This window comes from Emys orbicularis, chromosome 1 (assembly GCF_028017835.1).
Source record: "Emys orbicularis isolate rEmyOrb1 chromosome 1, rEmyOrb1.hap1, whole genome shotgun sequence".
Classification (NCBI taxonomy): Eukaryota; Metazoa; Chordata; order Testudines; family Emydidae; genus Emys; species Emys orbicularis.
In genome coordinates, this window is record NC_088683.1 from 267,199,794 (window position 1) to 267,214,509 (window position 14,716).

The window sequence follows — 14,716 nt, forward strand, 5'->3', positions numbered from 1 at the left end:
ATGGTTATTGGAACTGCTGTACATTTTTTGCCATCAAAAAGATAACTAAGACACAACACCATTTAAAATTATTGCCATCTAAAGCCCTGAATATATATTGTGCCCTTTTCGGTATTTGTAACCATTGCTTTTTCAATGTGCTGCGATGTGTTACTTTTATTTTCTTTTATTTATTTTCTCCACAAGAAAGCAGGGTATGGGGTGATGTGCTCATCTTGTGCTGCTGTCCGCATGCAGAAGCTCCATCCTGCACAGTGCAGGTGTTAGCACAGTGCTAGTGTTAACTTGAACATTATATTTTATCTAAATAAGGGATTCGTGCTCAGTAAAATAAAGATGTTGGGCCAAATTCTCAGATTCATTTGTATAAATTAAGAGCAGTTCCACTGAAGTTACTTTCGATTTACCTGGTATGTAGATTTACACCAGTGTAACAGACAGCAGGTATAACTGACAGCTACCTATGCAGAGAACAAATGTATCTCTTTAGTAAGTTGTAATACTGTGCGTTCTCTTGTGGCAAAGCTTCTCCAAACATTAGCCAAACATTTTCTATGACATAAGACATATTAGAGTAACTGCAGTCAAGGAAATGAATTCTGTATTAGGACTAAAGGGTTAAGAATAGATAAGTCACAGAGTCTGTTCAGCAAAGAAAAAAGTCTGCCTCCATCTAACCACACAGAGCATGGAGAGCCTTGGAAGTCAAGTGAAAAACTCTTGCTTCTCTTATGCAACCAGATCTGGTCATTTCCATCAAAGCTTTTTGAAGGATTCTAGATTTTTTTTCAAGCCTTTAACCTAGTTATTTATGCTTTCATGTTAAAAGCTTTATCAGTCCCATTAAGTTATGGCTATGATGTAGTGTGATGGGAAAAAGTTAACATGATTTGTCAGATTTGTCATGATTCTGATGAAAATTGTTTCACCTCCCCTGTAAATAAAGAGACATTCCTGCAGTGTCCGAATATTTTTGAAATTAATTCAATCTAAAGTAATAATTCTGCCACGATGCTAAAATATCATACAGCTTCCATTTTCTCTACATTTTGCTGTATTGTGTCTCTTTGTCTCTGCTTAGACACTACAGGCTGACTTGTGTAAGAAATTACAATAGTTTAATCAATCTGTGCTGATTGTTATGTCATAGTCTCTCTGGGGGGGCTAAAGCTTGCCCTTGTAGATAGATGGGTTTCTTTAAATCTCCAGTGAAATCCTGTACTGATTACCATAAACCAGTGGTTCGCAACCAGGGATACAAGTACCCCTGGCGGTATGCAGAGGTCTTCCAGGGGATACATCAACTCATCTAGTTATTTGCCTAGTTTTACAACAGGCTCCATAAAAAGCACTAGCAAAATCAGTAAAAACTAAAATTTCATACACACAATGAGTTGTTTATACTGTTCTGTATACTATACACTGAAATGCAAGTACAATATTTATATTCCAATTGATTTATTTTATAATTATATGGTAAAATGAGAAAGTAAGCAAATTTTCAGTAATAGAGTGGCTGTGACACTTTTGTATTTTTATGTCTGATTTTGTAAGCAAGTAGTTTTTAAGTGAGATGAAACTTGGGATTCTCCAGACAAATCAGACTCCTGAAAGGTGTGCAGTAGTCTGGAAAGGTTGAGATACACTGCCATAAACCCTGGAACAAGAGACCAAGTGTTGTTCCAAACTCAGACTGACAGTTTAGTATTTCACTGAGCTACCACTAAACTACTGGATTGGCACATTAACCTATACGTTTTCCCAGTTAAAAGAACAATCATTACAAGATTTAAAGTTACAAATGTGTTAAAGTCTCCTTTATTTCTGTTATTTAATAGTATCATGAATTGTGTTTCCTCTCTGCCTTTCCAGGTGACGCTGAAAATGCTGCTGCTGACTGTGGTTGTCAGCATGTATAAGAGTTTCTTCATCATTGTGGGAATGTTCTTACTGCTTCTTTGTTATGCTTTTGCTGGAGTAGTTTTATTTGGCACAGTGAAATATGGAGAGAACATTAACAGGTACAATATTTGCTTCCCTTTGTGGAAGGTTTTTTAACAGCCAAATAAAATATTCTCATCTACTGAGCACAAATTTTCATTTGGTTTTATGTCAGCAACCAAGAGCCAGATCTCTAGGTCTAGCTGAGCGGCACTCAGCTGACAATGTATGATAGAAGGCTCTAAGCCACCTTCCCATTCCCCAAATCCTGGGACTAAACAGACACCCAGTGTAATATACAGAAGACTAATGGCTGCTCTTCATTGTGCTAGCTGGAACAATCCCAAAAGGACTGTTCCATTGGCCCAGGTTGCTGGAACACTGAGCTACAGCTACACCTGCTCACACCCTTGGTTCATCCAAAAATGGTCCCTACACCTCGAATGGAGTGAGAGGGAGCCAGATACATTGGTTTTATGCCACCTGGGAATTATCCTACATAACCCAATGACAGCTCTCCATCCCCTTTGCACCACAGAAGAGGCACGAATAGGATGAAGGCCTGGGGAAGGATATGGCCCCAAATGAGCTTTTATTACTTGATAAGATATTAGCCAAATTTTTCAAAACTGGGTGGCTAGAGTCCAGCTTCTAAGTCGCTATTAAATTAATGGCATAAATTATTCAGTGAATATGTTTGCAAATTATTCTCTGAGTTCTACCAACAATATATGGGGCATGAAGCTCAGGTAAGAATAATAGAAAATACAAATTTTTTTTTTTACTTGTTGAACACACAGCAAAATAATTCTCCAGAAAGTTGCATGTGTTTGTATTGCCAAGATTTTATTTCTGACATCTGAGCTGCTCTTTTTCTCTTTTTGTTTAAAAAAACAGGCATGCAAACTTTTCATCAGCTGGCAAGGCCATTACTGTACTCTTCAGAATAGTTACTGGGGAAGACTGGAACAAGATTATGCATGACTGCATGGTAAATACAGCACAATCACAGATAAAACACAAGAAACTGGTTGCGCAATTTCCTCTGACTCAGTATCCAGTGCTCTGGGTTGGTACAAAGAAGCACTGTGTTGTTGATGGTACCATCGTCCTTTAGATAAATCTGACCTTAAAATGAAGTACCCTGGGCCATTTCATAAGAACATTAATCTTGATGTCCTGGCCCAAATTCAGTTAACATCATTTTATTTTGCCTAACATAAAATCCCCTCCCACCCTGCCCCCATAGTTTCAGTTACATTGGATAAGGTATTCTTCATTTCCTGTCTTGAATACATGGGAGTGGTTGCTGTTTGTTAAACGTGTCGTAACATTTCATTGCCACTGGTTGCTGTTTTGCTGTAATAATATATACCCATGCTCATATATGGGGGTAATTGCAGAAACATGTGTTAAATGGATTTATCGTGCACCTTTGAAATCTGCCTCTCCTTCACTCTGCCCACTAATCCATCACCTTCAGGGCCAGCTCTGAGCTGCTTTCAGCATCTACCATTTAAAATAACAGCGAAATATTTCCTCCTTTCTCCCAAATGTGGTATTTCTCCACAAAACCTACACTGGTTTGAGGTGCATTACTGTATTATTTTTATTATTTTCTAAAAATATAGTTATGTTAACTGCAGACCGATAAGCAATCCCTTGCCTAATTTTTTGATTTAATTATTTACTGTTTTCTTTTGAAGGTTCAGCCTCCTTTTTGTACTCCAGATAACAGCACATACTGGAGGACAGATTGTGGAAATTATGCTGGTGCTCTGATGTATTTCTGTTCCTTTTATATCATCATTGCATACATAATGCTAAATTTGCTTGTAGGTGAGCAACAATTATTGACTATGAAAAATAGTTATCTTAAAATGTGGGTGGAGTGCCATAGATCTGGGTGCCTCAGCCAGAACAGGCCTTACGTTGTAGGCCATATCAACTGTAACATTTTTTTTAACTCTCTCAGTAAAAAGAAATTGTTAAATGCCCTCAAGTTAATGTTATAATTGTCTGATGTTTTCAGATACTTGGCTGGTATGTTATGTGTTTCTAACCTTTATTTTAAATTGCTGGCTGTTAACACTAAATAAGAAAATGTCTTTTGATAAGGAGGTCTGTAAATGAAAGTTATGTGAAAATGAAAGAGTAGATGAGAGCTGTACAAAGGAAATCGTTTTTGCAGAGCTAGTCTACTCTCCAGTTTATATTTTATAGGCCTGATAATCCAACTCCTGCTGAAGTAAATGAGAATCTTCCAGTTGAATTTAGTGGGTGTTAGATTAGGCCCCTACTTAAGATTTAAGGACTACATTTTCAAACTTGAGCACAACAAAAACACACAATATGGGGGTGCATTAGCACCAGGTTTGCCCATAGGTTGCCGCTGTTACAGCCACATGTGAAAATTTAGTTCCTGCTGAAATACATTATCTCTAATTAATGTATAACTGTTGGAAAGTGCTGACAGACTAGTCTTATACTATGTTTAATTTATGTGTTTTTTAGCGATCATTGTGGAGAATTTCTCATTGTTTTACTCCACCGAAGAAGACCAACTTTTAAGCTATAATGATCTTAGACATTTTCAAATTATATGGAACATGGTTGATGACAAAAGAGAGGTAAGAGACTTGACAATAAGCACTGCACTCAGTACTATTATTATTATTTGTTTTACTATAATGCCTAGGAGCCACAGTTGTGGACCAAGACTCCCATTGTGTTAGACATTGTACAAACCCACAACAAAAAGACAGTCCCTGCCCCCAAAGAACTTATGATCTAAGTAAATCTTCTGCATTGTTTCCTTGAAAAATGTATTACTAGGAAAACATAAAGTGGGCTGTGCTAACCCACCGAGCCTCAAACCGACCTAGGGTCAGGGTGAGTTTGGGGTAAGGGGATTTTGTGATTTATTTATTTTTAACAGCCCAGGTTCACAAAAGAGTGTTGAACATGAGATGTTGCATTTCACATAGGCCCTGATCCTTGAAACACACATGTGCATGCTTAACTTTGCTCCCAGGGACTACACACAGTAGTAAAGTTAAGCATGTGTATAGGTGTTTACAGGCTTGGGGTCATAGTCCTTTCCCTCCAGGCAGCACAGGAGTTGTCCCCTCGACCTAGGGTTCAGAGATTCACATAGTTACATTTCCTGTCTTCAGAATGGCCCAGCTGAAAAGGAGAGAGGGCCTGGGTAGGGGAGCAACTTAGAGGTTTAGGTACCAACAGGAACTAAACTATGACTGGTTCACTCATCCCATCACTGAATTACTTCGAACAATTTTGAATATGAACTACAGTGTGCTGAGATCAGCTGATGATCTAGTGCAGTCATGGGCAACCTGATTTGATTGTGGGCCGCGAGACATTTTGCTGATGTTGACCGTCCGCAGGCATGGCTAACGGGAGCTGTGGGAAGCAGCGGCCAGCACGTCCCTGCAGCCTGCAGCTTTCTGCATCTCCCATTGGCTGGGAACAGTGAACCGCGGCCACTGGGAGCTGTGGGGGGGCCGTGCCTGTGGACAGTCAACGTCAGCAAAATGTCTAATGGCCCACAATCAGATTACCCTGATGGGCCGCGTGCGGGCCGCAGGTTGCCCACCACTGGTCTAGTGGCAGAAGATTGCTGTGTGGGGATCGAAGTCCATGTCCTGTATTTGCAGGACTGGAGGGGCTCAGAGTGCTACATCCTAGGGCTGCGAGGAGAGCGTTGTGATGTGGGACCTTCCATAACAAAGGACTTCCATCCTTTCCCATAATAAAAAAGTTATAGAACATAATGTTCAAAGAGAACTATTTGATTCTGCAAATTTTGGAGAAAATATTTTCACTCCTAGTTCCTTATCAACAGCCAGGCTCAAAATTGTTGCCACAAACATCTCAAGAAGTTTGTATGTTGTTTACATCTTGGAGTAGAAGCTCTTGGAAAAGCAAGAGGACATACTGCTTATACACCACTGAACACACACACGATGGGGCAGCTGCATAACAGGCATAGAGGCACACACCTGTGAATGTTTAGAAATCTAGCTGACTTTATTCCTAATAAATGACTCTAGGCCTAAGGTTTAATTCTCAGGAAATAAAAATGGTCAAGGCTGATTTTCAAAGCCACCAGTTTGGATATGCAATTCCCATTACAAATGAATGGAAACTGGACATCCAAGTCCCCCAGAGAACTTTGAAAATCTTAGGCAAAATATATAGGCCAGATCCTCAGCTTGTATGAATCAGGATAGTTCCATTGAGTTCAAAGGAACTATTGCTAAGTTACACCAGCTGAAGATAAGCCCCTTTATGTCTGCATTGTTCAGTTGCACTACCCTTGGTACAATCCTGGCCCCATGTAAGTCAAAGGGTACATCTACACCGCAGCTGGGAACAAGCATCCCCGCCTGGTTAGACAGACTCGCCCTAGCAGGGCTCAAGCTAGCCATGTGGGTGCTGCGGTTCACACTGCAGCTCAGGCTCTGAAGCCCACCCAACTCCCTGGTCCTGTGTTTGGGTAGCTAGCCTGAGTCTCTACCAGAGTTGCATCCTCCACACTGCTGTTTTTAGCATTTTAACTTGAGCCAAGCTAGCATGAGTCTGTCTACCCAAGCTGGGAGACGCACTCCTAGCTGCAGTGTAGACATACCTCAAGGGTCTTTGGAGAAAGAGCATCTGTATCACTTTAGAGAAACAGCATCAAATAGAGCCTCTGACTTAGTTATAAGGTAGCCATAATTAACCAGCTATGATGCAATCTTACCTAGGGGGTAATCCCTACCTTCCGTGTGAAGTTTCTGCTGAGGTTGCTGCGTGGGAGGTTGGAGGTAGATCTTGACAAAGACAAACTTTTGTTCAAGCACATGTGCTATGAAATGGAGAGGCTGCATAATGGTGGAGATGTCACGTTCCATGACGTATTGAGGTATGGTGGGCTTTTTCTTTAAGTTTGTTGTAACACGTTTCTCTGCAGACTAAATGTTATACATAAGACTGAAAAATGACTTGGGGATACAAGCTTGTGTCTAAAGAGGGTACTCTCTGCTTAAATTTAAACCAAATATTAGAGTTTTCCCCTAAATTAATTTTTACCGTAGAAAATCTAAGTCCTAGAGAAATGTCTCTGTGAGCTTTCTAAATTCCCACTTGAAACAATTGTTTTAAACTAACATTCCCTTGCTGTGTTTGTAAATCCAAACAATGCAGTATTGCACTAGCACAGGTGAAAATCTGACAGTAAAATTGACTATAAACAAAAGTGAAACTCAGTCTCCTCCAATAATTACATTGTCCCAGATGAGAAAAAATGCAAAAAGGTAAACAGGCAGCATAAACAGGGGAAAGAAACTGAATTTTCAAATGTAGGTGCCTAAAGCTAAGCACCTGAATCCATATTTAGGCACCTAAATATAGGTGGCCTGATTTTCAGTTGTTCTGAGCACCAATGGATCCTCCCTTCATCTTTTTTTAGCTTTCTACATACTGTAGGTGCCAAAGTTTGACATTTTCGTATTGAGATTTTAAAAGTGTAATACTGTTAATAATAATATAGGTAAGTACATTAGGTTTTTAAAAATACTGTTTATTTGTGTGTTTCTTCTAGCATGCTGTCATACAGGTCTGTTGATATCAGGAAAAGCCTTCAACTGGAAGAGCTTCTTGCCAGGGAACAACTGGAGTATACAATAGAAGAAGAAGTGGCCAAACAAACCATACGCATGTGGCTGAAGAAATGTTTAAAGCGTATCCGAGCAGTAAGTGAAGCGAAAACATCAAGTCCTGGTGGAGTGCTTGCAGTGAACCAGTCAACGAAGCTAGAGTTTTCTCTCACTGTGCCTTGTTTAATCTGTATCCATCGTTACAAGCTACGTGAAAAAATATGTATCAGCAGAAAAATCAGGCTTGGTCTACACTTAAAAGTTAGGTTGACATAGGCCAGGGGCGTGAAAAAAAAAAACACCCCTGACCAACATAGCTATGCCAATCGAATCCCTAGTGTAGATGCAACTATGTCAAGAAAAGAATGCTGCCCTCAATGTAGCTAATTTCCTCTGGGGAGGTGGTGGTCTGATACGAATGGAAAAACTCCTTCCATAGGTATATGCTGTGTCTACACTACAGGGTTATGCCAGCATAACTATGCTAACATAGCTATGCTGGTATAGTCTCGTAATACAGACAATTACATTCACAGAATTAGTAAACTCCGCATATTTTGCAGGCAAAACCTGTTTTCCTGCCAACAAATCCCCTTTCCTTACACAGCAGGAAAACTGTGTGACCTGATCTGCAACAGACAAGGCCAAATGAATAAACCAAGGAATACATTATTTAGGGAAAGGTCTTTGTGGGCGCAACCTTGCTCTCATTGAAGTTAATAGCAAAATGCCCATTATCTTCAATGGTGCAGGATTGTGCACTCTTCTAAACCTGTTAGAGGTTAAAGAGAGTGCTAGTTGCTGGCATTTGTACTTCTGATATTTTCATTGCCACTGCCACTCCATCTTGGATAGCTATTCAGGCAGAAGATAATCCTGTTAGCCACCACCACCATATCAAGGGTCTCCGTCACTGTAAAATAGATCCCAATGAGAATGGTACTACAATCCTCAAAGAAGACCCAAATGTAATGTATATTCTGAAGCCTAATTTGCATATACCATTACAGTGACTGTGTGTGCAAATAAGTTGTTTACATGCACAAAAGGCCAGTTTGTATATTTCAACACACAAACATGTGTCTATGTGCATGTGTAAATTAGGTACATAAAGCCCTGGGTTCCTGTAGTTGTGAAAATCAGGCCCAGAATGCGTAGAACGTTTGGGCCGGTCATAATCTTTCCACTGAGTTATTCCCATTTTTGCTGGCAAAAAAAATGGACCTGGGCCAAAATTATAGTAGGAAATTTCCCCACGAAAATCTGTATTTTTGCCATGAAAAGTTTGTGATTTGAGCACATCAGGGAATTGTAGGCTCTGCCTCTTGCTGCTTTGTAATTTTGTGTAACCAAAACCTGATAGTTTGAATACAGCTTTCATTTTATCTGAAACAACAAATTTCCAGGGATATTCAGATAAATGGTTCATTTTCAGACTAATTTTTCTATTTTTGTCCCAGCTCTAATATTAGCTGTTGTTAATTTCATCTTATCTCTCAGTTTTGATTATGTTCAACCCAATTGCTCAATTCATTATGATATTGAATTACAATATATAAAAGTAAATATACTTTTCATTTCATTTTAACAATATGAATCAGACCATTACCTGTTACATGAACCTTTTATTAACTTGAGTAGAATTGCAAAAGACTTTTTTTAATATAAGTTTTTTATATATTTTCAAATTTGTTTAATTATTAAGCAAGTGGCATGTTAAAACTATACAGCACAATGAAACCTTCTCTAAGGACCATTTATTTTAATTTAAAACTAAATTAGATTGTAAGATTTTAGTGACAGAGGCTACATTTTTCTATTTGTACTATAAAGAACCCAGCAGATTTTTGGCACTGTTACAATAATAACTTGCAACAAAAAATCCACACTGTAAAATATTCCTAAGGCGGGGGTGGCCAACCTGAGCCTGAGAAGGAGCCAGAATTTACCAATGTACATTGCCAAAGAGCCACAGTAATACATCAGCAGTCCCCAATCAGCTCCCCCACCTCCCCTCACTCCCAGCACCTCCCACCCATCGGCAGCCCCACCGATCAGCACCTCTCCTCCCTCCCCGCACCTCCCAATCAGCTGTTTCATGGTGCAGGAGGCTCTGGGGGGGAGAAGGAGAGGGAGGAGCGAGGGCAGGGCAGGCTCAAGGGAGGGGGCAGGAAGGGGTGGAGTGGGGGCAGGGGTTGAGCAGTGAGCACCCCCCAGCACATTGGAAAGTTGGCACCTGTAGCTCCAGTTCTGGAGTCGGCACCTATACAAGGAGCCGCATATTAACTTCTGAAGAGCCGCATGTGGCTCCGGAGCCACAGGTTGGCCACCCCTGTCCTAAGGCTTCCATGATCATTTTATTCAACCTTATTTGGGGCCAGAACCAAAGCCCGTTGCCTTCAACAGGCTTCTGATCAACCCCATAAAGCTCATTTTTACTAAGTCACGGTTTTGTTTTTGCTGGCTCTTTGGGTGGTCTCTTGCGGCATAGATATATTTTAAGGCCAGAAGGCACCATTCTGATCTATTAGTCTGACCTCCTGCATGACACAGAACATAGATTTCACCCAGTTATTCCTACATCTCAAGCCCGTAGATTTCAGAGACAGATTTCTTTATATTTAAATAGTGAAGATAGGGGGTCTATGTAGATTTACAGAAAAGACTGAACAATTTGGAATCCATACCAGACACTCAAAATTGTTTGAAGTATTCAGTATTTAGAGGGATTTTTAAAAAAATAAAAAGAATCAAGGAACAAAAATCTTTGTGAGGGAAGTTTCTTTTTTCCTTTTGGTCACATAAATATTATATTTTGATAGAAACAGCAGCAGTCATGTAGCATTATCCATAGTCTACGAGAGAGTCAACAGCAGGAGTTGAGCCGATTTCTGAATCCGCCCAGCATTGAGACAACACAGCCAAGTGAAGATATGAATACTAATAATCAAGATAACAATGCACAGCCAGAGGTACGGACCTATGCAAATTATTGTTGTTTAAACTAATCAAGAATTATACTTGAGCTTGTCACAACAACATTCTTTTAAATATTTTTAACATCATTTTTGTTGGAAAAAAAATTAAACCAACATATTTTTAAAACGTTGACATTCAGTTATAAAGGCAGCATGGTCTAAGGGGCACTGGACAGGGAATCAGGAGACCTGGGTTCTATATCCAGGGAGGTATGCAACATGGGAGAGAGGGCTCCCCCATGGGATCCTGGGAAAGCTTTCCTGCCCCCACGAACCCTTCTGTGGAATTTTATCATAAGCTCCAGCCCAATTATTTTTTCTGTTAATTTTTAGACTTTTGGAGGGATGGGGGGGGCAGTAAGGAACCAGAAAACAGACTGCAGGGACAAAATAAAAGTGTAAAGTCAGCGCATGTTTCTTTAATAGGCTGAGAAATAGTGACCTTTCAAAGCGTTTGTTACAATGGTATGGCCATGCCGTAAGTAGCCATAATTAAGGTCACTGAATTTTGGTTTTGCTCCATTCAGACGAGTAGCCAGCAGCAGCTCCTTAGTCCAACGCTTTCTGACAGGGGCGGGTATCGGCAGGACTCTACAGATGGTGGGAAGCCTCAACGGAAATTCGGACAATGGCGTTTACCTTCAGGTGAGTGAAGACCATTAAATAATATATAAATACCAAAGCACCCCTTGGAATGCAGCTTGATAAGAGGCTGTTTTAAAAGGGTCAGACTGTCTACACACAGGGCCTAGATGGAGAAAATGGAGAGGGGAGGGAAAGCTGGTCCATGGTCCTTCCTCCTCTTTGCCCCGCCCCACCCACTTTGGAGTGGTTTGCCCCCTGAGCCTTCTAAGAGGAAACTGTCCCTTCACACCCCTCAAGTTTTTAAAAATATGAAATTATGAAGACGTGATCAGTCACCACCCTGACCACTTGATTGGTATGCTGGAGTTGTGTCTTCCTGTACAGCATCTAGCACATTTTGGGTGCTATTGAAATATATAAAATGTAATAACAATAGCTTAATTAAACATTTCATTATAACTGTAGCACCTTGTGATGCTCTCTTTCACCTCTGTACTAACCATATCCGGGATTGATAAACTCCTTGGCCTTCTGTCTAGGTGCTTAATCAGCCCCGGATAGGTTTATTTACTCATAAACCCTTAAGTTGTCATCACAATAACTACATCACAATAGAAAATAAGAGCCAGGTAGTGTCTTTTAAGTCGATGCTCATGTTTGGCAAGTGGGGGGATTGAATAGGAGGCGCTGAAAGAAGCACATGCTACCACCGTACCTCTTCTCTTTTTAAAAGTGCACAATCCCCATGCCAGGCCAGCTCTGCTGACCAACACAAGGGGATAGGGCCCCAGGCCTATGCGCATGCATGATACTGGGCTCATTTTATGTAAAAGAGGCACATTAGCCCTTCTTCCTCCAGTCCTCTGTTTAAGATGCACCTCAGTCGGTTTAACCCTAGCATATACTGGTTGAGCTTAGATCAATAACTTAATGGCACAAGCTAAACTAATTCAAGCAAGTGTTAAACCAGTGTAAGGGCTCAATCCTGCAAAGTGCTGAGCACACTGGCCCCAATCCACCAAAGCTCTTAAGCATGTGTTTAACTTTAAGATTATGAGTAGTCCATTGAAATCAATGGGATCATTGACCTACATTAAGTCAAAGCCGGGCTTTGATGGATCAGGGCCGAGTGTTCAGCACCTTGCAGGATCAAACCCACAGTGCATCTACATTAGGGGTTTGCACCAGTTTAACTAGATCCATTTTAAATCAGTCTGTTTAAACTGCTGCCATATCTCTCATATAGAAAAGCTCTACGGCAAAATAGTTCAATAAGCATGTGCACTCTAATAAGTAGTTTTCCATTTAATTTCCTAGCCCCCAAACCAATAAGCCATTCAGTGTCTTCAGTCAATCTGCGGTTTGGTGGTCGCACAACTATGAAATCTGTTGTATGCAAGATGAATCCTATGTCAGATGCTGCTTCTTGTGGATCAGAAGTGAAGAAATGGTGGACAAGACAACTAACTGTGGAAAGCGATGAGAGTGGGGAGGATCTTCTTGACATCTGACCAAGAAAAGAGGCTAACTTAAGTCATATTGCAACAACAGCCATTTCAACTAAAAACAATTTTCTTGGGTTTTGAATTGAATGAGATATAATTGATGTATGGTTTATTTAAAACTAATGCCATAGGATTTTTCAACTGCTTTATCTTTTTGCCATATAAAACATAATACAGATCTGTATGTTAGATTTCAGCTCTATTGTGATGATTACTGTATGTTAGGAAGACTCTATATTATGGCAGTATTGATGACGCCACAGAGTCTCTATTGTCTTTAGCATAGATGGAGCGTTGAAAGCTTTCATACATTCTGTAGCTGTAACAAAAATTTGTATTCAGGTATACACTTCTGCATTTTTCCATCCTGTACCATACCTGAAAATGGCCAGCACATTACTGTACAGCATTTCTTTTCTTTTTCTTTTCCCTCAGTTCTATTCTAGTAATAATTTCTCTAGAAAGATTTTATTATTCATGAATGACCTAAAGAGGTCAGCACTGAGTTCATGGTAAGGGACAGTATTTTTACAAAGTACAGATTCTGAATTTCAAGTCTAGTCTTTTTCTTGTAATTTTCTTAAATATGCAAATACAATATAGCTGATTTTAAAATCAGAAAATGACGGATTGGCTTTTACAAATTGGAATTTTTTCTTCTGGTTAATTATGTAAAGAGTTCCATTTTCATAAGAAATCAGCCAAAAAAATTACATGGTTTAAGAATTTGCAAAAGCATCTACACATGGTGTGTTTCATTAATGACCTGGAAAACAAAAATAAATCCTACATAAAGTGGAAACTCGGATGGATTGCTAAAGAGGAGTACAAAAGAATTGCAAAACCAGAAAGCCTAAGGGACAAAACTAGTTACACTTAGTAAGGGACAGAAGCAGCAATAAGAAGAGGTTCTTTAAATACCTTAAGAGCATGAGAAAAACATAGGAAAGTGTAGGTCCTCTACCTAGTGAGGAAGGAGAGCTCATGATATCAAGAAGCTGCGATGTTTAATGCCTATTATGCTTCAGTCTTCACTAAAAAGATTAATGGTGACCAGATACTTAATACAATTAATATTCTAACAAGGGGGAAGGAACACAAGGCACAATAGGAAAAGTACAGGTTAAAGAATATTTAGATAAGTTTAGGATGAATTTCATTTGGCCCTGCCAACTTGAATATATCTAAGGTACTTAAGAAACTAGCTGAAGCAATCTCGGAACCATTAACAGTTATCTTTGAGAACTCATGGAGGCCCCAGAGGACTGAAGAAGACCAAATATAGTACCTGACTTTAAAAAGGGAAACAAAGAGGACATGGGGATTTATAGACCGGTCATCCTAACATCGATATCTGGAATGATACCGGAACAATTTATTAAACAATCAATTTGTAAGTGCCTCGAGGATAATAGGGTGATAAGGAATAGCCAGCATGGATTTGTCAAGAACAAATTATGCCAAACCAACCTAACTTCCTTCTTTGACAGGATTACTGGCCCACTGGATAGAGGGGAAGCAGTAGACATGTTATATAAAATAGCAAGTTGGGGTCCTCTTTACAACTCTGAGGCTTTTAAAATACAGTTCAGTTTTACCAATCTAGATAGGAGTGAACCAAGTTTTAACCATGTTATCACTCATGCTCCAGTCTGACAAACCCAAGGCTGTATCATGATTCCATAACATGGTTAAAAAGTGGTTTGGTCCCTTTTAGTCTGGGAAATCATGTTTTAACATGTGATGGTGGTTTGTTTTGTGTAGTACCAAGAATGCTAACCACTTGAGAAATAAGTAAAAGAGAATCTGTTGGTTTCCCAAAGAGTTTTCAATATAGGTTGATGCTATACAAATGCAGGGATGGGAAAGAGAAGCGACCAAAAGCAATGTGAATGATCAGTGAAGCATGGCACATATCTTGTAGGTTCCACAATATACAGTTGTTTAAATATATGGGATGGGGATTGTGTGCCCTTTCCTCAGATACACACTGGCAGTTGTAGGCTTTGTTGTTGGGCCCCAAACACAATTGTTTTTGTAGTATAGC

The 14,716-nt window shown here is 39.8% G+C and overlaps 1 protein-coding gene across 2 annotated transcripts in view; it reads left to right on the forward strand.

Moving 5' to 3' along the window:
- NALCN (sodium leak channel, non-selective) overlaps window positions 1-12,675 on the forward strand; it is a 369,797-nt gene extending 357,122 nt beyond the window's left edge. For both annotated transcript variants that reach the window (XM_065410363.1, XM_065410371.1), the window contains 9 exons: window positions 1,873-2,021; window positions 2,839-2,932; window positions 3,648-3,780; window positions 4,456-4,571; window positions 6,711-6,868; window positions 7,547-7,697; window positions 10,424-10,573; window positions 11,107-11,224; window positions 12,482-12,675. In XM_065410363.1, coding sequence (XP_065266435.1) covers window positions 1,873-2,021; window positions 2,839-2,932; window positions 3,648-3,780; window positions 4,456-4,571; window positions 6,711-6,868; window positions 7,547-7,697; window positions 10,424-10,573; window positions 11,107-11,224; window positions 12,482-12,675 — 1,263 coding nt within the window. The remainder of the gene's footprint in view (window positions 1-1,872; window positions 2,022-2,838; window positions 2,933-3,647; window positions 3,781-4,455; window positions 4,572-6,710; window positions 6,869-7,546; window positions 7,698-10,423; window positions 10,574-11,106; window positions 11,225-12,481) is intronic.
- The last annotated feature ends 2,041 nt before the right edge of the window (window positions 12,676-14,716 follow it).